Below are 25,332 nucleotides of genomic sequence, written 5' to 3'. Positions count from 1 at the left end.
ACTTGCAAACTTTATATGCCCCAATATAGGGGAATGCCAGGGCCAAAAGAATGGGAATGGGTGGGTAGGGAAGTGGGGGGCGCTATGGGGGACTTGTGGGATAGCATTGGAAATGTAATTGAGGAAAATATGTAATAAAAATATATAAAAAAAAAAAAGAAATATTAGAACTTTGTTCTTTACAGCTACCAGGTATGGGATACCAGGTATCACCAGCGATTAGACTTCAAGTTATAGTTCATTCAAATACAGTCAGGCACATAATCACACACACACACACACACACACACACACACACACTGGGGAGTTATGCAGGATATGGCTTAGCCAGATGTATAACCACTGTGTCCCTTTGAATTGAGTGTAATCATTTATCTCATTAATGAGACGATCTTTCAGACTGACTCTCAAAGCTAGTCAAGCAGTTCAGCCGAGCAAATTACAGTTCTTAAATTTAAAGATGTAAAATTGGAAGATTGTTTTTTTTTTAAACACACACACACACACACACACACACACACACACACACTTCTCATCTACCACTTAAAATACTAGAGCATTAGTGGAGCAGAGAACTGAGCTCCTTTAGAAAGCACTGACCAGATATCAGCTATACAGTCATTTAGCTTCTTAGCATCTAGAGATGACTGTTCAGAAAGGATTAACTGCCTTTGATGCCATCCTTTAAAACCAGAAATTTATACATGACTATGTTCATAAAGATATACGAAATGATGTGAAATGTAGAGAAATAATTTACTACTCAATCTCAGACACACAAATATACTTAAGAAAGAGAAGTTTTATTAGGGCAATTTCGCTTTATTTTTCCATACAGCAAAGTCAACTACTGCAGTAATAATAAAGTAAGCATAAAACAAATTGCAGCCCTAGACAAAATACATAATTTTAAGCAACTACAAGCAGAAAGTAAGTTGTGATTACATAATCATAAAACCAAGCTCACTGTCCTTTCGGCAGATGAAGGTGGGTGGGTTGCTGGTAAGTGCAACATTAGTAGCCAGCTGCAGTGACAGCTGGGCAACCAAGTCATTAAACAAGTGGCCATTGTCACATTTTGCTCTTTTGAGTGCTTCTGAGTTGAAAATTAAAACTGTGAAATTTGAACTTCTTTTTTTTTTTTTTTTTCACCTGCGGAAAGAACATGATCTACAGCAATTAAAAAACAATCAGAACAACTACAGGTGTGCTGTTTGGTTTGCCTGTTTATGGTTAAAATTTTGTGAAAGTCAATAGTTGTTTTCAAGATTTCATTTTGTGAACATTAAACTGAAATTGGTAGATATCGATCTGAATAATATATGTCCTTAGCATAGTTCTTTCTCTCTTTTTGTTGAAGTTTTAAACATGCAGTAGTTTTGAAAACAATGTAAGGAATATCTGATCCATGATTTCATCTTAGTGGCTGAAGTACCTGCTATTTTTTGGTAATGATCTTCAGGCAGATTTGGCCCAATGGAGTTTTGTCAGTCATGAGATCTTGGAAGGATGGCAAATCTTTCCAGCTGAAAAATCCTGGCAAACTACAAGCTGTCCACAAAAAGCAAAGCGACGTGTTTGAAGGGTATGGAGTGCTAACTCTGTGCCACTTTTGCAAGCAATTTTGCTCAGTCTGTCATTTCATTAGCCTTAACAAAACTCCTTGTAATTATAGACGTTTTTATTCAAAATAAGATCTTGCTATTATACAGGTTTCTCTCTTTTGACTATATACAGAAGTGCAAAAAGTCAACCTTCTCTCTAGACTTTCCAACATGCTAAATTGCAGCATCATCAACCCTCAAGAGTTTGCACACACGCTAAAATTCTCATTACGTAAACTTTGAGTATTTGGATTATCAACAAAAAGTCCCTTGTTCTAGTTATTGATTATGCAGCTTATTTATAACAAGGCCTGATATTCAGGGATTTCAAAAATATTAAACAATACTTTAACATTTGAAATGGATACAGTAGAAAATAAATTTTATTCTAATATCTAGGATCTAGATCTTCTCATAATAACTAATTACAAACAAAATAAATCATCAAAATATTACTCAATTGTCTGCCAGGATTGTTGCCATAGCAACAACTTAACTTCTTACTTAGCAATGATTATATATTTATAAGATATCCATATAAAAGATCTTTGTTCTTTTAATGAAAACTAGACAAGAACAATGACTGACATTCTTACACTGTAATATTAAATCAGTAAAATATAAATCATTTAGTTAACAATAATACGGATATTCATATGACACTACATGTAATTTAAAACTGAGTATGTTATGAAGAAAAAAACTACTTTAATTTTTTTGTATTTTGAAAAATTCATTGGTAAAATCTAATAAAACAATAGTCTAAAAACTGAAATGGTATTCAACTGTTAATAGAAAATGAAAATCTAATAAATGTAGGAAATGAAAAACTACATTTTAACAAGAAAAATAAGTAATATTCTAGAACGTAACTAACTACAATAACATGTGAAGTCACCATTACTCTCTTAACACGATTGAAATTACATTGGTATGGGTTCCAACCCGTAATGTAATAATCTAAGGCTTTAATAGATGTACAGTACAATCAGGAAAATCAACACATCAGTCTTATATTAGAAAGCATCTCTCTCAAGCATAAAAACTTGCAGTAAACTTGGAAGTATGGAAAGTTCTATAACAGAACTCTCACTTCTCCCATTCCACACTAGAACTGCCAGTGACCTGGCCCCTACTCAGCGATTTTAGAACTGCTGAACAGAGCAAAAATATCCTTTACTAGCTGCAACATCCAAACCACAAAAAAGGGGAATTCCTTTGGATGAATCCATTCTTAAAAACTGAATGCACATCTATTTTTAAAATTTTTTAAAAGGCTTTCTAAGGCTATAAGCAGTTAATCTGAACAAAAGAATCACATATAAAATTCACCCATGTACTTAACCCACCCAATTACTAGGTTAATTAAACATTTCCCATTTTCATATTTTGGTTTATCATGCATCTGATGACAGTGCTCTTCTCTTTGTTTAGAGTCACTATTTTGAATGTGACTGTGATGAAGCGTTTAAGCAAACGTGAACCCATTTCTGCAAAGCATTTATAGTCTTTTGACTTTTGACAGAGGCTATAAATAGAAGCAAAATAATTTCCTCAAACATTTTTTTGTTATTGTGTCTCAGAAATGGCATATCCCTTTTGAATAACTTGTTATATAGTAGAGTATGCATAAATATTACACTACAATGCATTAAAATAATTTTATATATCTATCATATATATCTCCAGTATGTGAAAGGTTATCTGTATTGGGTTTGTGTTGTGCTGTCTATTGTTACTGTAAAGTTAAACTGGCCATTTCTGAGACAGCTTTGGTTTCAAAAACAAAAAAGAAAAGAATGGTGCCCTTTGATTGATTAGTACTAGCAAATAAGCAACAAAATGTGGCTCCAGAAACAATAACACTGAAGAAATAATACTCTAATTTGATGTACAGTCTATGGCACTTCATGAGAATCCTTAACAACATGGTACTTAAAGCCATGATGTGCTTTAAAATATACACAGTTGTGGTTTTGCTTGGCACATTCATCTCTGTCAGTTCCCTCCCTCACCATGTCTTACAATCTATTACAGTAAAAATATTACTCTTAAACAAAAATGACTCTGCATGCGCGCTCTCAGCTCTAACGGCGATTTTAAATACAAGGTGCACCTTTGTTACTTGTAAACCTTGAAAGAAATAAACTTATTTTTAAAAAATTATATCTTGGTCTACAGACGTACCAATACATAATAGAATCATGGTCACACCATAGTCTGTCTTTTCAAGATGGCATGAATATATAGGAAACTAATTATGTATGCATATTTTAATGCATAACTCTGTGCTACAAAAGAAAGACAATGTTGTTGTTTTAGATAGGAATATCACCTCAGCACAAATACCAATTGAATGTACAAAGTGTGTAGGCAACAGTGTGCAGCAGGTTCCCATGTTGTCGTTTCTTCTGGTTAACATGCAATATGTGGATGTCTTGTGGCTGAGGGATTTTTGTATGTGTTGCTTGACGGTATATACAATATGGCTAATGACGTCGTCCTTACTCTAATCAAGCACACTGTCCTTTCCTCTTTGTATGATCTAGAATAGGAAAAGAGACAGTCTTTGTACAAACATATAATTACTTAAAGCATTTTTCAATATATAGTAATATACGTATACCACATACGCACAGACACACACACACACACACACACACACACACACACACATACATGGTCAACACGCTGACAAAAACTCCTTCTAAACATATAACCAACATAAGTAGTGTGCTTATTTCATGCACTTGACCGACTATGAAGGAACAACGTTTTAACCCTCCCTCATTTTTTGAGACAGGATCTAACTGTATATCCTGCCTAACCTGGAGCTTGTTATATAGATCAGGCTCTTCTTGAATTCACTGAAATCCACTTATATTTGCTTCCAATGTGCTGGGATTAAAGGTATGTACCATCACATCTGGCCAGAACTACTCTGAGAAAGTTACAAATGGACAAAATTTTTTTCTTAAATAACTGTTAACTGCAACATATCTTTGGCAGGGATCCTCAGTCATGGTACATTTTGTCTTTAAATACCTCTCCCTTTGACCTGCTTTCTCTCTCTTCTGGAACCTATATCCAGAGCTCTTGCTATGGATTCCCGCCCCTTTTTTTTCTTTTTTTTTTTAATTACCATTGCAGATCTGACCTGTGCTCTGTTCCTACTTCAATTCAAGGTCTCTTCTCTTACACTAGCCTTCCCTGTCCAAATGCCTTCTTTTATAACTACAGAGAAGAGAAGCTCGTGTACTGCTGTTCTCCCATTTTCATACAGAGCTGTAAGATCATTCACATCCTTGCAACACTAACATGGAATGAACAAAAAGAAGTGCAAAACCTTACTTGCCAACACGTCATTGAGCTTCTCAAAGGAAAAAACAAAGAGCCAGCATCTGCCCACTGACAGGACTGAGTTTTAAATGGCTTTTGTAAATGTAAAACATAAGTATACTAATGTGGGAGAACTGCAGCCAAAACTGAAGGTCCCATACAGCCCAAAATCCTGCTCTGTGGCTTTAAGGTATCTTCTTATAAGGTAAGTTCATCAAATTTGACTCATGGTTTCTAATTACTTTTGCTATATTATATTTGTGTTTATATTTATTTGTAATAAGAAATAAAAACTCAAAATATATTATCCTTCAATATTTTGTATTTTAAATATTAACATATTCCAACCACAAATATATAGAGTGGTTATACTGCATAATAAACTTACTGTTTTGTGACGACAGCTCTACATCTGGGTAACATACTTGTGGCTAGTCAGATGTTCGGCAGATATTATGGGTATCTAGCAAATAAAAAATCGTTTAATGAATGATCCATGCTAGCAAGCCAACCACCAAGAGGTGAGAACATCTTAATATTAAACTTATAAAAACAGTGAGATTCAGCTGTGAAGTGACAGCCCTCATCTGGTCAACATGACATTAAGTTAACGTAAATGCAAATGCCATAGAAGCAAATCACTGCTTGTAATCTTCATGTTAAATACTAGTCTTCAAATGTTAACAGTACTTAGGAAGGAACAGAAGTACAGCTATCAAAACTGCATGCAGAGCCGTTGTTAAAAGAAGCCCTTTTTGTTGGCCTACACACACGCGCGCGCACGCACACACCCCATGGTTTCAAATTCTTAGCAATAATACTGAAATCAAGAGTAAAAAATGCCTTGGCTAATTTTGTGAAAGTAAGTTTCTAACATTTCATTCAGATCAAAGTGTTTAACTTTTGTCTCAAATTAAAACATTACAAAATAGTAATTAAAAAATAACTTGGAAAGAGAATAGGTTTTCTCCTGAGCAGACTTCAGCATTTCTACTACACATTTCACTGCATTTAAATAGGCAAGTAAGTAGTCAGACAGCTGGAGAAAAAAACACAAAAAGAAACTGGTACAGAGGTTACTTATACAATATACAAGAGCTAGGAAATTGGATTTGTGATTTGATTCTCTTTCAAGCTCCAATTAGAGACTAGTAAGTGGGAGAGGTAGCCCTACAGGTTGAGTGTAGCAGAGGCCTGAGGACATTGGTTCTAACAACACTGTCTTGGTTTTGGTTGTGTGACCCTAAGCAAAGCAACTGGTGAGTGCATTTCAACTTATTCTGTCCAATGCACTAACTCCATTTCAGAAAGTCTGTTGGGGTAGCAATGAACTCACGTTCCTGAAGGATTTTGCTATTGTTCTAATTTAAATATCCTCAATTATCTCCATCTACTAAAAAGGATGCTTCACTATGTGCCTTTTAATCGTTGTTTCTTCGCTGACATTTTATACAGTTTTACAGCAATGGCAAATGGCACAGAACTGTGCTCTGAGCATAAGGAAGCTTCTCATACCATTGTTCCTGCTGCTGCAGGCAGGATGTTGCACCCAACAGTGTAGAAGCATCAAGGATGGGGCTGTCGAAACATACCAAGGACCTTCAACACCACTCAATGCAGATGAAGGGCCAGCTATAAACTTCTGCATGCATGCAGGCTGCATTTTGTGGCATGAGCTATTTCCAGCATTGCTAATGTACTGTAGGCATATACATATGTATGTATATGTAGATATAATATATGTGTGTATATATATATATCTATTCCCTTTACTTTGGTGGTAAAATAGTAATAGTATGAAGATCCAAGAATTATGCATGAAATGGTCACAGCACAATGCAAGAAGTGTCCCTTACAACCCAAGTGGCCAAGGGCATGTTGAATTTGCTTTGCTATAGTTGTGCTTACACCAGCAATTCTATAGTCATATAAGATATGCACACGAGCCTCCAGCATCGTTTACGTGCACCATAAATTGTCTCCACCAAATCCACTTAAAACAACTATCATGCCACAATGCACACGCTCTTGTCCTTATAGATGAGTCTTACATGTTTGCATAAATCCAAGGCTATTTTGATAAGTTTGAAAAACTAATTATGTTTTTCAAAGAAATATTTAAGGCTTGTCTAGAACTTAAAATTAAATCTATTTGGAATTATATTCTTGAAACTTATTAGTGACTATATTAATAGCTGAAAATTCATCAAAAGATGATATATTGAAAAAAAACGAGAAGGTGTCTGTTCCTTATTGTAATAACAGTTGGTGTACTTGTCCCAGGGGCGCTACACTGAGTCCATCTGACAAGGCTTCTCCCTAGGCTCCGTCTAACCTCAGGCAGTGGGCCATGTGTAACCTGCTTTAGTGCCTTTCATACATCACCAGCCCTACTGAACTATGCTATTCTAACATACATATCTGAATATTCAAGGCCAGATTTACTTCTGAAATGTGAGCTTAATTAGTGCAGAGCTAGAAAACATTTTTTGTAAAGAAAATTCAGAAAATGCTGGTGGGAGTAATGGCATTTTAAAATTTAAATACCTTGAATGACCATTTTGCTTTAACTAGTCCATTCTTGTCCATATCATTTAAATTTAAGTAGGTCCCATCTGCTTAAAAGAATTCTGCATGTTTCTTTCCTCCATATTTTAACTGAGCACAGAATAACTGTTATTTATCGTACATGATTTCTTTTACTTTCCAATATCTCCAACATTTATTCAGGTTAACTGTAGAAATGACAGCCTTTAATTTTTCATTTAAAATAGCAAGAATTATAGCTGAAAGATGTTGCATATAAAAGTAATTAATTTTAGTAAGCAATTTGCTTATCAAAATTTATATTGTTAAAAAACAACCATTTATAAGAGTGGTCATTTGTGGCATAGAAATGCATTTACATATTTTCGTTTTTATTATTTAGGAAGGAACTAAAAACTATATATCAGATGCTTTAAGAATAACCTCATAATTGCTTTCATTTTGGTTGGCCAAAGTACAGATTAGTTAAGAAAAATGAGAATTGCTTGTGTAGATGTCAGTTTAGTAGCTTCAGAAACAGAGCTGCGAAAACTTTGGAGCACTTATAAATGGCATAAAAGGAATCTGCTGCTTGTCATAAAGGGAATGTGTAGGCCAACAAGAGGTATCTTTGAAAACCCATGCTCATGAAAGCACCCTCTACAGCTCTCCCATACACACAACTCCCACTGAGCAGAATGGGAGTTCCATGTTAAAGCGGTTGGACTGGGTCCTATTAAGAGTTGGTTTTTAAGAAACAAAGCTGTAAATTAGCAAACCTGGTTGGCTGTGGCTGTTGCAGCGAAGGGAACACTTGTGGCAGATGTTGTTGCTGCGGACACAGTGGCTGGCGTAGCACCGTGCACCATGGGAACTTTCGGAGGGAAAATCATATAAGCAAACATACAGAAGAGTGTAGCAATATGGAAACCATGGCAACATGGAGGAGATCATTGGGCATGGTATTTATCATAGCAAGAAGCCATGTGACAGGACATCATCACCAGCGAGTGACATGCAATCACAGCGCAAAGCAGGACAACATTCCAGGGAGAGAAGGGAAGGGAGGGATGAAAGAGAAAAAAAAAGGGGGGGGGGAAAAAGCTTGTTACCATTAAATCAAGAAAATTGACACAAACAGGCTTAATTTGCTAAGTTAAAAAACAAGAATTTTATATAGTGTTTATAGACATTAAAATATAAATAAAATATAGGTATTTACTTTGTACAGTTAGCCATTTGAATAAAAGTTCTTTTTTTATTATTCACTATTATGAAAATATACAATCATTACTTTTACAAGATAGACTTGTTTTTATATACCAGAACTCAAAGTCCAATCAAAATCCACTAATAGTGAGTAAAGGAAACTTGTGTGGAAAGAAAACATTTATGTGGGACCATGTCAATTAAATAGAAAATAGCATTTAATTGACAAGTGTTAGTAAAAAGGAAATGGACTTGCCCAATAGATAAAAGTTAAACTTAGCAGTGGATTTTGAGGGGCTGTGAGCTGCACCATAGGTTTAAGATAATCAAGAAACAAAGCTGGCACCTACCAACACTTGTAGCGGGTGTCATGCACAATATTGAGCCTGCCCATCATGCATTGCAACAGGAAGGTGGATTTGAAAAGGGAAAAGAATTAAAACATCCCATCACACGTGTAATTAGGAAATTCATTTGAACAAAGAAGAAAATTTGTTATTCTGGGAACAGGGGCATGTACATGTCAGCACGGTCAAATCACACAGTAGATGATAGCACAGTGGTCGTTAGAACTAGTCCCGAGGGGGGAGTGAAAGCCAGTTCACTGTGTGCTGCTATACTCTGCTTCTATCAACTGCTGCCTACAAACAGAGGACTTCCAAGAAAATTTACACCTATTTAATTCTCTAGAAGAAATCCTGTAATGCCCTTGTTTTAACCCAGCTGTTAGCTCTCTTACTGGTCTGCTACTTCCCAATCCGACACATGAATGCATTAATGTTTTCTTTAGACTAAACTCCCTGAATAAATAGAAATCATATTTCCTATTAAAATGCTAAAAACTTCAATGCATGAAACGGAGTAAAAAGAAGGTCATTTTAACTCCTGGGCTTTGTCTCTGTGTTCACTGTAGGAGCAACCATACAGACTCAGACAAGGTTGCAACCATCCAGACAAAAAACTTTATTTAGAGGCCTATGAAGTAATAAACAATATGCAAAAAACCTGAAAATTTATTTCTTTAGTTTAGAATTCAAATGCACAAAATGTATTGTGGGGGAGCATACTTTCTTAGAACTCTCAAACTAGTTTATCTGTTGCTATCTGGCAAAAGAGACTGATTTTTAGTGTTAGATCCACAAGACTTCTGAGATTAGCCAATGTTTACAAAAACTCAAAGGCAAGAATTTGCTAATTAGACTTTGATAAAATCCCTGAGTGGGAGATAATGAGGATGCACAGGTCTCACATGTGGGGTCTGAATGTGAGAACTCAGTATAAATGCCACATTCATAGCTCCTCTTGTTCTCTGGCACACAAATACTGAAAACCTGACTATTTTTACCAAGTACACACCACACTCACATATGGAGAACCTGTTCTGACTACAAGATTATTTTAGAATTCTAAGTTTTAAAATATAAAATGATTTTGTATTTCTATCTAAATCTTTGAATCTTGGCACACCCTGTTTAAATACTAGCAGCATCTGTGATGAACATTTGTTGGGAAAAAAATATCTGCCAACTGTGTCCTGTCAGAGATGGTTTTACACAACAAACTGCCATTGAGAAACATAACTGAAATGCAGATCACTCAACTGGCATTGCAGTTACATCTGCAGTTATGGCTATCTGATTATGGGCAGCGAGGCTAGATTAAACTGAATACTGGGTCTAGAGAAGCAAGCTAATACCCTATAGGGATGAGGTACATAAGACACTTGAGTAGGTTTGTAATTTGCTAGTACTACTGTATAAAGACTTGTGAAAGGGCAACAAGAACAACAAAACAGACCACTAACAAAGAATATAATTTGAGACAACACAGTAAGCACAACTTAATGCTGGGTCTAGATTCTGTGTAAGCACTGCCCTCCAGGGCAGGAGGACTGGGAAAGACAACAGCAAAGGAAAATGAAGGGGCAGAGTGTGCTGCCTAAGGAACACTGAAGCCCTTCAAATATTATTCAAGTTACAGGTTTTGAATTGAGTACGATGCTACCGTTTTCGTACAGTATTCCATTCTCTTATACACAACTGAGCCTGCGCGTGCTGGAAGTGAGCTGACCTTTCAACATAACCTCAGCTTGTCCTGACTGAATTTTAGTTGGGGTTATCATCCTCATTATCACTGTAACCAATGCACACAGTTTCAGAAGGGATTTGTAGCAAATAAACACAAGGCAGCGATGGCAATACTAGCTGGGGTGCAGTAACTCACAAGTGTGGACACGGTGCTGTAGGACCCTCTTACCCAAACCAAAAGCCATTTTTGAAATGACCATAATATTTATCTTTACTTCCAATGGGTTAATTTACTGATGATGCACAAATAGTCAATTTAAAGTTTCCCTCGGTTTTTCACACAAGACAAAATTTAAGCGAATCTGTTGATCAATTCCCAATTTCCCCTAGAAGGATGTTGACACAGTAGAATGGTGTGCTTCTGAGAAATGTGTCACTGTGGTTACATTATCTTTTAAATTAAAATTTCGATTATCTGTGTGAATATAAAAATACTTATATAAAATAAGTAAATCAAAGGTATAGTTAAGGAGAAAAACATAAATAGAAGAGAGAAAATGTTATAGTCAGGAATCTAATTGGAAGGTCTTTGTGATAATTTTTGCTTATTTAAGTTGATAGTAAGAACTATAAAGATAATTTGACATACTCTAAAAATAATAAATACTGTTTTCCTACTTAAAATTTGCAGTCAAGAAATTGTTAAAACTGAGATTCAAATATGGGGCAGCTTCCTTATTTTTTACTATTTATAAGTATTCTAACATAAATTTTAAAAACTATAAATATTTATACTTATATTGATTATAATAAAAGCAACAGGTGAAAGATTTCTCTGCCTCCCTGGTCCAAACACCTACACCACCATCTAACAGTTTCCTGGCCTTTTCTTTATTTCCAGTAGTAGTGTAATGTGAGCCAAAATAGAAGTTGTCTTAAACTAGTTTAGCTCTTTTAAAACCTGTCTGATAGCACTGGCTGAGAGAAATATGGTAGGTAGAGAGAAGTGATATGCTTCCAAGGAAGTTAAAATCATTATGGAAAACTGAAGATGGAGAACATGGAAGTCTGTGGAGCCATGAGTTGTTAGGGCCGAAGCCCATTCCTTCCCATCGCCTTGCCATTGGCAGATTCTTAAGGCACAGACTACATATGAGCTCATGAGCTTGGTCCAGGATGCTTGTATTCAAGGTCTTGCAAACACGTAATGGCTAAGGTGAATCATGGGGACTGAATGAAAATAGGAGAACATCTTCAAACCTGGGCTACACAGGGTAAGAGACAGAGGGGGAAAGATACTAGAGTATGGCCTCAAAATTCTCTCAGGAATGGTCTTTACTTCCTTCAGGTCCAGTGAAGTTAGAACTTGCCTTCATTTATATTTAAGGCAAAAATAAAATCAAATAAAATCAGTGTCACTGAAAATCTTATTTCTGGCATATCAAAGGGGTTAAATTAATTTCTATGACATAAACGGGCTGTAGATTACAGCTGGTCTGTTAATGATCAGCTTAATTCTGAAGAGTAAAGATAAAACAAAAAACTGTGTAGCTAAAACTGAGAAATCAATTAAATGAGCAAAAAACCCCACTGAATTTGATAAAACAGTTATACTTATTATATTCTAAGTAAGATGAAGGGCATAAAAAAGGTGTGGAGTTTGGGGATTTGTAAGGGCTGTATTCTGAAATTCCTTTTAATTCAGTTATATGACAGGCTCATAGCTATTGAGAAACAAGCCCAGTTCCCTTAAAGTTCTGCTAAAAAGTTTCCAGAGCAATGTAACTTATGACAAATCACTACACTTCACTAGGCCCCATATTTCTCACTGGGAACATGGACAGTCGAGCCAAACTTTGGGTTTGAGGAAAAAAGGAGAGAAGACATCTAAGAGGTGTTTGGCAGGCACATTACTGAGTCATTACTCAGCCAATGGTGACTCTTTGGAATGGAATGTGGAAAACAAAGAGGAGCACTGTGGGGCAGGAAGCACTGCCCCTACCTGTTTCTGGATACCCCTGGTAGCGGGAGGCTGGCAGATCTAGTGTAAATAGCAGCATCCTGCAGGGCATGTAATCATGTGTGCTAAGTGAGTCAAAGGCAAGACAAAGACAAGGAGAAGAGAAGGAAGGAGGGAAGGAGAGGCCAGGGAGCTGAAGACAGACTAATGGACAGACACATCAGGGGATAGAATCATGAATGGTGGACCAGATGATCAGATGCTATGGAAGGCTAAGTCTTTTCTTACATTAAACATGTGGGGTTTTGTTTGTTTGTTTGTTGTTTGTTTGGGTTTTGTTCTTTTCTTTTAGGTAGATGGTTAGCTAGAATCCCTGACTCATTGTCAACAACCTAGTTCCTATATATGTAGTCACCTGTTCTATGGAGCTAGCAAACTGTGTTTCCCTGTAATTTCAATGAAACAGACCCACAGATCTACAGTTACTGTTGAAGCAATACACCTCAGAGCCCTAAAAATCCAAGCTGTGAAAAATACAGTGTATTTTCTAAATTATATTGTAATTAATAGAATATTTCACCTGTATTTATTCTATATTATATGCATATAAAATGAGCTAGGTTTTGGGAAATGAGCCTATTCTGTCCAAGACACTACACATGTGATTATATTTGAATCTATGGTAAGGCTGACTTCCTTTAGTTCTAGAGGGATTTTAAAAAGATAAAATTGCCAATATTTTCAAGCCAAAGAATTTATAAATAAATACACAAATGTCTCCAAAACCTGTATGAACATCACTAGATATAGCAATTTGTGCTGTGTTTGTCTGTGCAACCCTAGGAAACAACAACTCAAGGATTCCTATCCACAAACACAACAAGATGGCCAGGGAGCTGCATGAGGCCTTGGGTACCCCTATCAGGCAGTCTGAACAAGGTATCCAAGAGCACATCTCTCATTTCATCATGGAAAATTTTACTGAAATGTTTCAACTAGCTCATGTAGGTGATGCACCTGATTCTATGTGTAAATGGCCAGTTTTCAGAAATGAACTATACAAAAAGTTTTGTTTCCCAGTAACATCTAATATGAGCATGATGTATTAATTTGCTAAGTATAAAATAAACTGTCTCATTCTCTAATATCACAAAAATGTGATACTCTAAATATTGTCACCATAGCTCAATGTGTTAGATTTGTGATGCACATATCTAGCCATTCACTTACTAATTTGTTAATAAATTATTTTATCAAATATATATATATATATATATATATATATATATATGTATATATATATATATTTTAAGTGTTCTCAAAATAAAATTGTGTAAGAAAGAAAAAGAGATTAGTGTGTATTGGTAATTAATTTCAAAGCATAACGTAGAAAAATTTAAAGATGTATGAAATAAATTAAGAATATTTAAATAGTAAATTTCTAACCAACTAAGTGAGCTACTAGTATTTTATCCTTAGATCTCTGTGTATCTATGTGACCAAACTGAAAAGGAACTGAAATCACAGCTGCATGACTCAGCACTAAACAGGAATGCCAATGGATGACTAAGCAATAAATTTAACACCAAGGGAACTTAGAGCTACTTCAACTTTAGCATAGGAACAAGAATAATTTTGCCATGCATAATTAATATGAAGAGCACATTGTAAGAGCTCTAGAATAAATAAATTTTCACTGTCTTCTTTGCAAACTGAAGGTTGAAAATGTCAAAATTGAGTCATTTCATAAAATTGTGGAATCTTGAAGGCAAAGGGGTCTTACAGCAGGAGAGCATCATAACACAGCTTGACAAACATACAACAGTGTTGAGGAAAGAGAAAAAAAGAGAGTATTTCAATTCCAAATAGCATAAACACCAGAAATATACAAAGCATGTCTGTTTCAGTAAGCTAAAGTTTTCTCTTTTAAAGGAAAGCCACGTAAGAAAACAGAATGTGTCTTCCCATGACTACCTTACCATGCGCCCTCCCATGGCTAACAGCTGACCTGCACTGCAGGTGTTTCCTGCTTTAACAGTAGCACCCTGAGGAGATCATAGCAGATGCATTCCAGAGCAAACCCAAGCCCTTACCTGGTGGGAGAAAAGCTGTATGCTGCTGTAACTGCATGTTGGCTAGAGCCTGTTGGTATTGGAAAATACCAGTGTTAAAGACTGCGGTGGCACCGTTGGTTTTTTCAAGAGCAGGCCTCTTTGGCAATGGGGGAAGTACAGCTTGAGGAATTCCCTGTTTAGTGAATAGTATAAAAACAAATACCAGTAAAAAGAGAAAAAGAAAAAAAGAGAAATCAGTTGTAGGCTAGAACTGTTAGGGAGCATGAGCAAGCAAGCAGCAGAACACTTAACTACCCAGGGGGAAAATCCAGGTGACAAAACCAATTAAAGAAATTAAGCAAGATAAAAGCTTTAAAGGAAGCATTATTTTGTCCACAACAAAAGCCCACTAGTAACGAGAGCACATGTTATAATGCGTAAGGTGTTTTATGTCCCATAATGCTTCGGGCTTTCTGTGAGAAGCCATCTATTTGGGGAAGAAGGAAAGCTGCCGCGGGAGCCCCATGAGGACTGCCAAGTAGAAGCACTGTTAATAGTTAACTGTACAGTGACTGGCTGGGTCCTGCCAGCTCTGCCCTCCCCAGCCTGCAGACACATGCAAATGTCCCAGAGCATGCAAACTCGTCTGAAATACTGCACATTATATGTTAAAAAGAAAAGAAGCCTATCACTAAAGCCATGCTAACCACACAGGTACATAAATATAGAGTGAAAACCACACTTTATTGTCCTCCGAGTCTTTCATTAGAACATTTTACAATATAGTTAAACTGAATGTGGGCTGCTGGGATTCCAGTCTTTCATTGTACCATATCCATCTATGTATGCATTTTAGGTCTTTCTGCTCACTTTTTCAGGAAACCACACTCAGATTTTCATTGTAGTTAACCACTTTAAACAGGAAAAGGATTATATATATTTCAATCGGTTAAAAACAAAACAGAACAAAACAAAACAAAACCAAAACCAAACCAAACCAAAAACAAAAACCAAAAAAAACCTGTATCTACAATAAAGCTACATGCCAAGCTAAAAGGTGAAAGGTCATAGTACCAGGTCAAAGGTTGCCTCGAGGGGTCGCTTCAGTGATTTGACAGCCGACTGAGTCTTAATTAGCAGGCAGCGAGCACATGATGGCAATGGGCCAGTGGGGTTCAAGCGCATTAACATAAACAGCAAGCAGAGGTGCATCATGGGGGCAGCAGTGCATTTTGGGTAGGTGAGAAAAAACAAATAAAAAAACAAATCATCGGAATGCCATATACAACGAATAACAAGACTAAGCATGCACAATAAAGGCACTATTGAGTTGTTATTGGAGGATAATTCCTCTTTGTAGTTAATTTCAAACAATACTCTAAAGAAAAAAAAGGGGGGGGGTGGTGAAAGAAAGAGAAAAGGAGAGAGTCTGCCTTCTGTATTTTTGCTCAAGTATCCATAAACAAACACAGAAAAGACCTCTCTCATGATCATTTTACTGTGCCATGACAATGATTTTTGTATGAATATTTAAAGAATAAGTTATATATTTATATTAAAAAGGACAGCGTTAAAACAGCTAAGCCAAGAAGAAATGGACTCCTTAAACTCATCTACTAGGTCACATTGAAGTTGATCTTAAGATAAACCACTTAGTATCTATCCTAAATGATCCTTACTTATTGATTCATTTTTTAAAACACTCCTTGAGTGCTAGTGCTCTTCTCTTCCCTGTATAATGGCTTAGTCAATATTTGGCACTGTAATAATCATGTTTCTGCCACAGTAGGACTTCACAGGATCTCGACAGTGGATCATTCAAAAGGGTTGCAGCTAATTTAAAAACAATTTTGTTGAAGCTATTCTACTAAATAGTTTCAGATGATGTTATTAAAGGCAAGATAAATGTTAAAGAAGAGCCTTGATGTGGGGAAGAACACACTCAAGGAGAACAAGGGCCAGCTGGATGGCATACAGAAATCAGAGACTGGAAACGGCAGTGTTGTTCAACCAGAAAGGCGACAAGTGGTTCTTTATGAAGCAGGAATTTCAGAAACCCTACATCCAGAATGAGACAGAGTCTTAGGGGTTAGGCTAAGAGGAGGAGCAACATTTGAGGAGTTATCCTCACTTCTGTGAATGGTAGCTTCTTTATGTATTGTGTGGGATACCTGAACAAACATATCTTCAGCAAAACGGGAGAAAGAGGTTAATAGATGAATAGCCGGCAGTAGAGAAATTGTTCACTCTTTTTTCTGACTGCTGACAGGAAGGCACTGCTGTCTCCACTCACCATGGCAGCTGCAGTAGCTGCAGCCTGTGCTGCTGCAGCCTGGTTGACCTGGTATTGGGCAGCCTTGATCTTGGCTTGCAGGTGTGCGGGAGGATGGAAGTATTTGCACTTTTCCCGAGAGCATCTCCCCTTGATGTAATCCATGCAGACAGTGACTGTGTTGTCATTGGTATCAATCATTGTGCTGTCAGCGGGATGAGCAAACCGACAGTCGTTTTCTCCTCTGTTGCAATTGCCACGCTGGTACTCTCGACACACCTATGAGGTCATTAAATGCACGGGATTCAGTCAACATGAGCATGCGGGTCCTTTCTGAAAACAGTAATCCAACTATCCAAATTGGTGACCAAGGGTGTACATGGAGGGAGAGGGCAAACTAGAGCAATGTAGTGGCATAACTCAGCAGTGCTTAGCATTCAAATATTAGCACCTTTCCAGGGGAATGTCCTTGAGAAAGAAAATATGTTTACTGTGAACAGAGAGCGTATAATGAAACATCTATCAACTATTGTGTTAGTTTCCTTATTAATTAGAGAGGGGGAAAGTCTGGATTTTATAGTGAGGAGAGCCAGCAGCCATCATTCTCACCAAGTAAATGCATAAAGATTGAGACACAGGGACACACCACTCTGTTGGTGTGATTCAAAACCAAGACACCACATCACGGTATTTGTATCACTTCCTATTGTTAAAACTGAGGACTATCAGACAAACCAGATAGGAAGCATTTTATAAAATAATCAAACATTGTTTCAAAGTGCCATGTACACTACAAGGAGAAAGATTAAGTCACTGCCATGGACAGTGATCATGGAGCCTGAGAAGGGATGCTGGCAGGACAGCTGCTTACATCTGCGGCAGGAGCCCATGAGATACTGCGCCAACTGACATCCTGAGCTGGAGTCCTGAAACCACACAGTGGGAGGACGGAACTTACTCCTGCAAACCATCCTTTGCTGTCCACATACACGCTGGGGCATGCATGCATGCATGTGACCAGACACATGGACAAATAAAGAATAAATGTAATAAGAACTTAAATCTGATTCAGGTATACAGATCATTTAATTTATAGTAAATGAAAGTTAAACTTTTGGATTTGTAAGCAGTACTGAAGTTATTTAGTCTAGTGAATGTCAGGCAAGAACTTTCAGCTGTATACGTGTAACTTTTAGATAAAACAAAATTGTCCCAAGTAAAAAAACAAAACATTCTAGCTGGAGAGCCTTTCTAACCAAAATGTTTCCAGGAGTCACTTTTGGGCACAAGGCAGCTGTAGAAAGTGGATGGAGAAAGACAGTCATTTGTGTTACTGTGTATTTGCTTTGTATCTGTTAATTTTACTGTAAGGAATCCCTGGGAGGAGGTAAAATGGATTCTTTCTCATTCATTTGTTCTTTGAGTTGTACTGAATGAAGTTTCCAAGTCTCCCCTTTGGGAGTTAGATCTTTTGACCACCAGGGGGCGATCTAAAACACTGAATGACCTTACAAGTTTGAACTCTGGTTTCAAACCTCAAATTTTTTACAACACATACTTCAAAGACACAGCTTTTATACGTCCTGGATGTCTGCCTCCCCCCCCCCAAAAAAAAAAAAAAAAAACCAAGGCAGATGCAAACACTGGACACGGTTAATTAGTTAAGCAAAAACAAGATGCTATGATTTTTATAGTTCTAATAAAACGACCACGTTTAAACCTAGCCCCTAACTGTATTAATAACCTATTATTGTAGAAAGTGGTTCATATTAAGAACTTGGGTTTGGCTACATGTTAAAAATCATGTTGTAAATGAATACTGGAAACATTCACCTACCTAAAGACCTGCATTCTACAGCACAGCAATAGCCTAACTCAGCTATTGCCCTTCCTTAGTTTATTCAATTGTTAAGTATGCTGAATAGCTAACAATACAGATGATTTAGAAAGTTACAAAAGACTGTTTTGATTAGTATAGTCATCTTCTTGAACATAAAAAAAAAAACTCATAAGTAACAAAGAGGTCAAAGTTCAGGAAGCAAGTGTGTCCAAGTTGTGTTTCAGAACAAGCCCCTTTCTAGCTGAGTCCCAAGGGAAGTTGTGGTACCTTCCTTCCAAACACAGGTTCCAGGAGCATGTTCCAAACTATGGCCTAATCACTGGGGCCATGTTAGGAGATACCCTGAATAAAAATACATTACAATGCAGTGAGTTTACCTCTCCATAAAAATACATTTTGTGTTAAATCTATGTCTAGTACTAAACAGAAAGGTCACCTTTCTGTTTAAGCAAACATAACATTGTGGCTTGATTTAACATGAACTCAGACAGGTCCAGGTGTTCTCTCTATTCATTCCTCAACAACCCTCTTTCTAAGTCTAAGAGTGAGCTGAAAGCAGAATACTTAACGCTATGTATCGATCTTGCCACGTTGACAGGAAGACCTTTGACCTAAAGGCAGTGCATTTGTGAGTTCTGCTTGTGCGTGTATGGTTTTCTACAGGTTAAGGACTGCTTGATGGCAATTTACACTTCACTCTTTTGTGGAATGCACACAGGGGTGTTGTACAAATAGTTAACCAGAGCTGATAACTAGGAATCTACCCAGAGTGCACTGGAAAAGCAGCCTCTCCTAAGATTTTAGCATTCATTGGTCATTTTTGCTACAGTTTTAACTTTGAGTTTAAGAATGAGTTTAGGAAAATAGTGTAGGAGACAGCTTATTACAAAAGTTTAACTAGTGAGAGGATTGCAAGAAAAGTCTGGCAGATTTTAGATGTATTCTGGAATGCTGGAGACTGAATGAAGCCAACTTTAAAACATAGTTGCTCTTACAGTCACCACCAGCAGAAAGGGGTCTATCTGCAGACTGCTAAATATAGATTTGGTCTGTTTCTTTTTCTGAAAAGCCGAGGAAATTTTAGTCTGAGTTTACCAATCTCATTAAAACAAGACAGAACTTTTAGATGTAGTTTACATTGGTAAATTAAGATTAAAAACTTTTTTCAATATATTTAATCTCATAATTTAAAACAGGGTGAGAACTTAAGAAACAGACACAATTAAAAAAGAATCCAAGCAATAGTCTGATTATATTTTCCTTTTGTGTAGTTTTCAGTTTGCACAAACTTTTGCATGGCTGCAATCAGGGTACAACTTGGTTATCATTTTCAGAAAGCAATGCCTTACTTAACAGTTTCAACATTTTCATTTTCCTCTATGAGGCCAACGTCACCATTTCCGATTGCACCTCAGATATCAAACACTGCACATAGTATGGATGACTCTTCAGTGGATCTAGAGATTATTTCCATTGCTTTCATATTATGAATAATTTTGCAAAGGAAATATGACAATAGGCATTTTGGATAATTTTCTAATTTGAATATGTAGAAATAAAATTTGTAGGTCAAAAATTTAAAGTATTTCCTGTAGTTTGATTTTCTTAAAACTAAATTAAAATGATCAGATACACTAAGCCATACACAAAGCCAGATTCAATCAAAAAAGACTACTGTGTATCTTACTCTGTGAACATTAAGTAGGCTATTTATACAATGTAACAGGAAACCGATAAAAGTTGCTTTTAATATAAAATGTAGCATTTCCACTGCAATATTCACCAAAACATCATAAATTCTATCTCTCATAAAACTTTTGTAGGATAATTATAAACTTTAGATAGTCAATAGGAAAAAGCTGCCAATTTCCAAAGAAATGTGAATATGGAATGCTAAATATTTTGGTTAAATAAATAGGATAGTATCAACAAGGCACAAAGAAGATGGAGTTTGCAATTTTGGAACTATTTCTTGTCATAGAAAGACATTCAGAAAATGAAACAGTATCAACAGCAATTAAAACAGAAATACTAATTAGTGTAAAGAAAATAGCTTATAACACAGCATTCAGATCTATTTAATATAAGTAGTTCCACTGTTTAGTCTTTATTTTTAAAAATCTAACAAATATAATTGAAAATAATAGGAAGATTTCCATGTCTCATTAGGTAGTGACAGTTGGGGGTCCTGGGGAAATCAAGTCAATGGTCAATGCTGGAACTCTTTACAGCTGGACAATTATTGCACAGCTTTTCAGAAGAGATCCTCTAGAGGGCGAATGTTTGTTTTTACCACATCTGTGTAACAAACTCAGCAATATAGTGTTTAGTGTTTAGTGTTTTAGAATAACACTAAAAGTCAGGAATGGAAAAATAACCATAATGGTGGCCAGGGTCTTGGTTGACCTTAATATTCTGGGACGTCAACAAGTCCCAAGGACTTCATTTCTATTAAGCTTATCATCACATGTTAGCTTTAAAAGTCATTCCTGGTGGTGAAATCTCTGGGGTGGCAAACACATCTCTGAGCAAAGCCTACCATGTTTACATTCTGAGTTCCAGAGAAACTAGGGCTATGCAGTGAAACTTTGCCAATCAATCAATCAATCAATCAATCAAAATAAAAAGTATTCTTGATTATCAGTAATTTGATTATGGCTCTAATATTTATTCTAAAAATAATACAAGAAAAAAAAATAAAAAGAAACTGCTTGTACTTCCATGAAATGAATTAAGCTCTCTAAGTTTAAAACTCTGGTGAAAATATAAATTTTGATTCATTTTTCTAAAACAAAACAAACAAACGAACAAAAACTCCAGGGAATCTGCTTATTTATTTAAATATCTTCCAGGATTTCTGCTAAGATCCAATGGGTATTTTTTTTTTTAAATTTATAATGTGGGCATCATCATCTTTTCGTTCAGAAAGTACAACATACCTATATTATTATTCACACTGGGTCTGAAATATACATCATTATACTGTGTACATGTATACATTTGTCATTTAACTACATATCTTGAAAGGTCAACTATGAGTGTGTAGGAATGACCAACATGTATTAAATCCATTTCAAGGTTTCTGTCACTCTACGAAATGCTGCAGAAATCCAAAAGAACAATAATTCAGGTACAGCACTAAAGTCATCAACATGTTAAAGCCTATAACTCGAGATATTTTATTACTCTTTCAAAATAAGAGAAATTTAAACATTAATTTAAATGAAAAATTTGTGAAATAGTAGGAAATGAGTAGTCAAGCCAAAGTTGGTAATTACTTTATATTAAAATAATTTATAAGTTAAAAACTTTTGGACAAACTTAAATTAATTATAAAAATTAATAACTGAAGGGAAATAGTATTAAATATTTAAAAGAAGCATGAATATACTTTGAAGAGATATTATATAGCCAATCTATGATTTAAAAATTGTATTCTTTTAAAATGTCTTTAATTTTTTAATGATATTAAAGTATTAGACAAGAAGTGGCAATGTATCCTCTACAAAAATACAAACTAAAAGGAATTGACTGATAAGCTTTTCCTGTTAAAAGCATTTGTTCGATCCCAGAAAACACAAACACAAACACACACACACACACACCAAGATAAAGAGTTGCTGCTTTTTTAATCGCAGTGTATATAAAGCCTTTTATTTTTAATTAAATGTCCATGTGTGGGTTTGCACACATGAATGTAGTGCCCACAGAGGCTATTGGCAGGCAGTTGTGAGTCACATGGGTCCTCTGGAAGACGAGTAAAAGAGCTTAAGTGGAGAACCATCAATAGCTGGGGACTTTTGCTTTAATATAATACTAAATTCATTAAACTCACTAAAATACCAATCTACATATTTTTGTTTCTTCTATTTGGCTTTCAAATAATACTCTGTGTCCAAGTCATAAGAATTATATTAAATTTTGCCTATATGTAAAGAATTAGCACATGCTTGCATTCCAGTAAAGTAGAAACTTGTATTTCTATTACTTAAAAAAATAATAATGCCTTCACAGAACAAGAGTTGTTTATTTAAAAACAAGCCCCACCTGAAAACAGGAGGTGGCAAGGAGTTTGCTCAGCTTGTTTGGAATATTTAACATGTTCTTCTCACAAAGGGTGATGATATAAAATGGTGCATTTAATTAACCAAAATAGCTATCTAACGTCTTAGTAAGTCTTTGAAATACGCAGTCACTGAGGTGGCTCCTCAGTGGGCAGTATGAACTACTTTAATAGGTGTCACAGTATCTAAAATCCTTCAGTAATGTAGAAATCCACGCTAAAGTCTGAGCATTAATAGAAGTGCATTTTCAGTTCAATCACTCATAAGGACACTTGATGGACTGGTGAAAAGTTGGGGGTTGCAAGCAATTGCTTTACATTTTCCCTTTGTTATCACTTTCTGATAAGTGACAATAATTCCTGAGACCCACCACTGACCTAAAAGTCTATATGGATGAGGCCCCACACCTAAACTACTACCCCAAGTGATGCTAGTCTCCACCAAGTCTAGACTACCCTGCACCATATCCACAAGTACAATCAAGATAACATGTTTTGTAGCTGGAATGACTAAGACCTAAACATGTCCCCAAAAGGAATGTTAACAAATGTTTAAACTATTCCTTTAGAGTGTCATGACTTATGTCATAATCTTACCCTGAAATTTCTGTGCAAGAATGTATCTTTCTGTGACTAGTTAATTTATTAGCAGGTTGACAAGTTGACATTTCAATTTAAAGAGTAGCAGTTATGAGTTTAGATTTACTCTTATGAGGGCCCTTTTTTGCCCTCGGTAATAGACAAGTAAAAGGCTTCGTGGATATTCACAATAACGGTAACTTGAAGGACATGCAGTATAGTTCCCTACTAGAGATTGTAGAATAAATGTGTCCATGTATTTATTTTGCACCATGAAAAATGACTGTGATTCTTTACATATTGATTTTTATTACTACCAATGTTTAGTCATGAAACGCAGGCATGACCTAAAGCTTAGCAATTAATTTCTAATATTTCTACACAGTATAATAATTTCTTAGGATACTCCTTTGGGCATTAAATTAATACATGGACATTACAGAAAGAATCCATAGATCACAAAACAGAATTCTAGGAGCATCTCTTTAGCGACTAACAGATTTGCCTCACTTTAAGAGAAAACCAGTCTGAGTTATACGGTACAGAACATACAATCTTCATAATAATATCCAACAATGAGTGGATAAGCATACTGATACAGAAGCTGTGAATATGTGATGTTCACTATATATGCACATACATTTAAAAAATAAGTATTTCAATACTTATTGAGGCTGCTGTTAAGAGTCAACGCATGACTTACATGCTCTATGACATTAAATATAAATCAGGCAAATACTCAAATTTTACAAATAAGCGACACGAAGCTGGTCTGACAAACAAAGCATATGTAGTTAACTACCTTACAAGCAGTGTCTATTGGGTTCCTACTTTGCAACTTCAGACCTTTGTATCCCTTTTGGTACTGCCATTGCTAGGTCTTCTAAGGGATTATAAACAAATCTGAAATCACTTTATTGTGTGACAAATTGTAGAAATGGAGAAAAAGATATAACAAGAAGAACAAAGCCAAGATCCTAGCTGAATTAGACCAATTTTACCTCAGAAGAAAATCAAAATTCAGTTGAAGATGGACTGTGGCTTTAATCTCTAAATAACCATAGTATCAACCTTGAGAAAAGAACTGTAAGCATTCCTTTCATGGCTTTCACCCTCCAGTGCTCCAAGGAGCACCAAGGTTGTATGTGTGCATGCATGCCTGTGTGTGTGTGTGTTTATGTGTGAGTGTGTGTGCTTGTGTGTGCGTGCATGTGTGTGTGTGTCTAAGTTCTGGAATCACACTGCAGAGCAGAAAGAGGCACATGCATGTTTCCTATTTCAGGCCCCAACTATGACTGTGACAAGATCTTGGGAACAGAACCAAGGGCATGCTCCCTGCTATCAGGAATGCACATAACACAGGAGAGATTGTCCTAGCAAGTAGCAAAGGCAAATGACAAAACACACAAGCAGCTCTTCATGGAAAGAAAAACAAAATGACAAAATACAACTATAAAAAACTACACAAACTTTCAAGGGAATGAACAGTTTTGAGCAAGTAGCTCAGCTTTAAGCACATCCTCTTAATGCTTTGAATATTGTTACCTATTAATAATTACTATGTTGACATTCTTCTCAGACTATTTGAGTCCCATTAATCAACTAACAGTCATGCATTAAGAATCCTGTGTTTTCTTTAGGAAGATTGGGGAAGAAAACTGTTTCAGATGCTGCGCTATTTCATTTGCAGACAGTGTTAGAGAATTACTATACTTGGGAAATGAGAAGCCAAACGGCAGAGTGTATCTCTACAGCAAGGATAGGCTACCTCCCATCTCTTGCTCTGCTCTGACTCCTCTGCAACACAAAGGTAGTGACAGCATCTTTCCCATCAGGTTGTTCTAAAGGTAGGCTATGTG

The 25,332-nt window shown here is 36.1% G+C and overlaps 1 protein-coding gene across 29 annotated transcripts in view; it reads right to left on the bottom strand.

The window, feature by feature from the left end:
• Positions 1-784: 784 nt before the first annotated feature.
• The window catches only part of Mbnl1 (muscleblind like splicing regulator 1), a 164,861-nt gene continuing 140,313 nt past the window's right edge, over positions 785-25,332 (bottom strand). For 11 of the 29 annotated variants that reach the window (XM_029475666.1, XM_029475668.1, XM_029475650.1 and 8 more), the window contains 7 exons: positions 17,013-17,270; positions 15,794-15,847; positions 14,759-14,912; positions 9,029-9,064; positions 8,249-8,343; positions 5,332-5,406; positions 785-4,149 (listed from right to left, as the gene is read on the bottom strand). In XM_029475666.1, the coding sequence (XP_029331526.1) occupies positions 5,350-5,406; positions 8,249-8,343; positions 9,029-9,064; positions 14,759-14,912; positions 15,794-15,847; positions 17,013-17,270 (654 nt within the window). In that variant the 3' untranslated portion in view covers positions 785-4,149; positions 5,332-5,349. The remainder of the gene's footprint in view (positions 4,150-5,331; positions 5,407-8,248; positions 8,344-9,028; positions 9,065-14,758; positions 14,913-15,793; positions 15,848-17,012; positions 17,271-25,332) is intronic. The other 18 variants (XM_021157174.2, XM_021157163.2, XM_029475653.1 and 15 more) reach the window with 10 other exon arrangements.

The sequence above is a fragment of the Mus caroli genome, chromosome 3 (genome assembly GCF_900094665.2).
Source record: "Mus caroli chromosome 3, CAROLI_EIJ_v1.1, whole genome shotgun sequence".
NCBI lineage: Eukaryota > Metazoa > Chordata > Mammalia > Rodentia > Muridae > Mus > Mus caroli.
The sequence above is the reverse complement of the archived record's forward strand: the minus strand, read 5'-3'. Positions and strand labels throughout refer to the sequence as shown.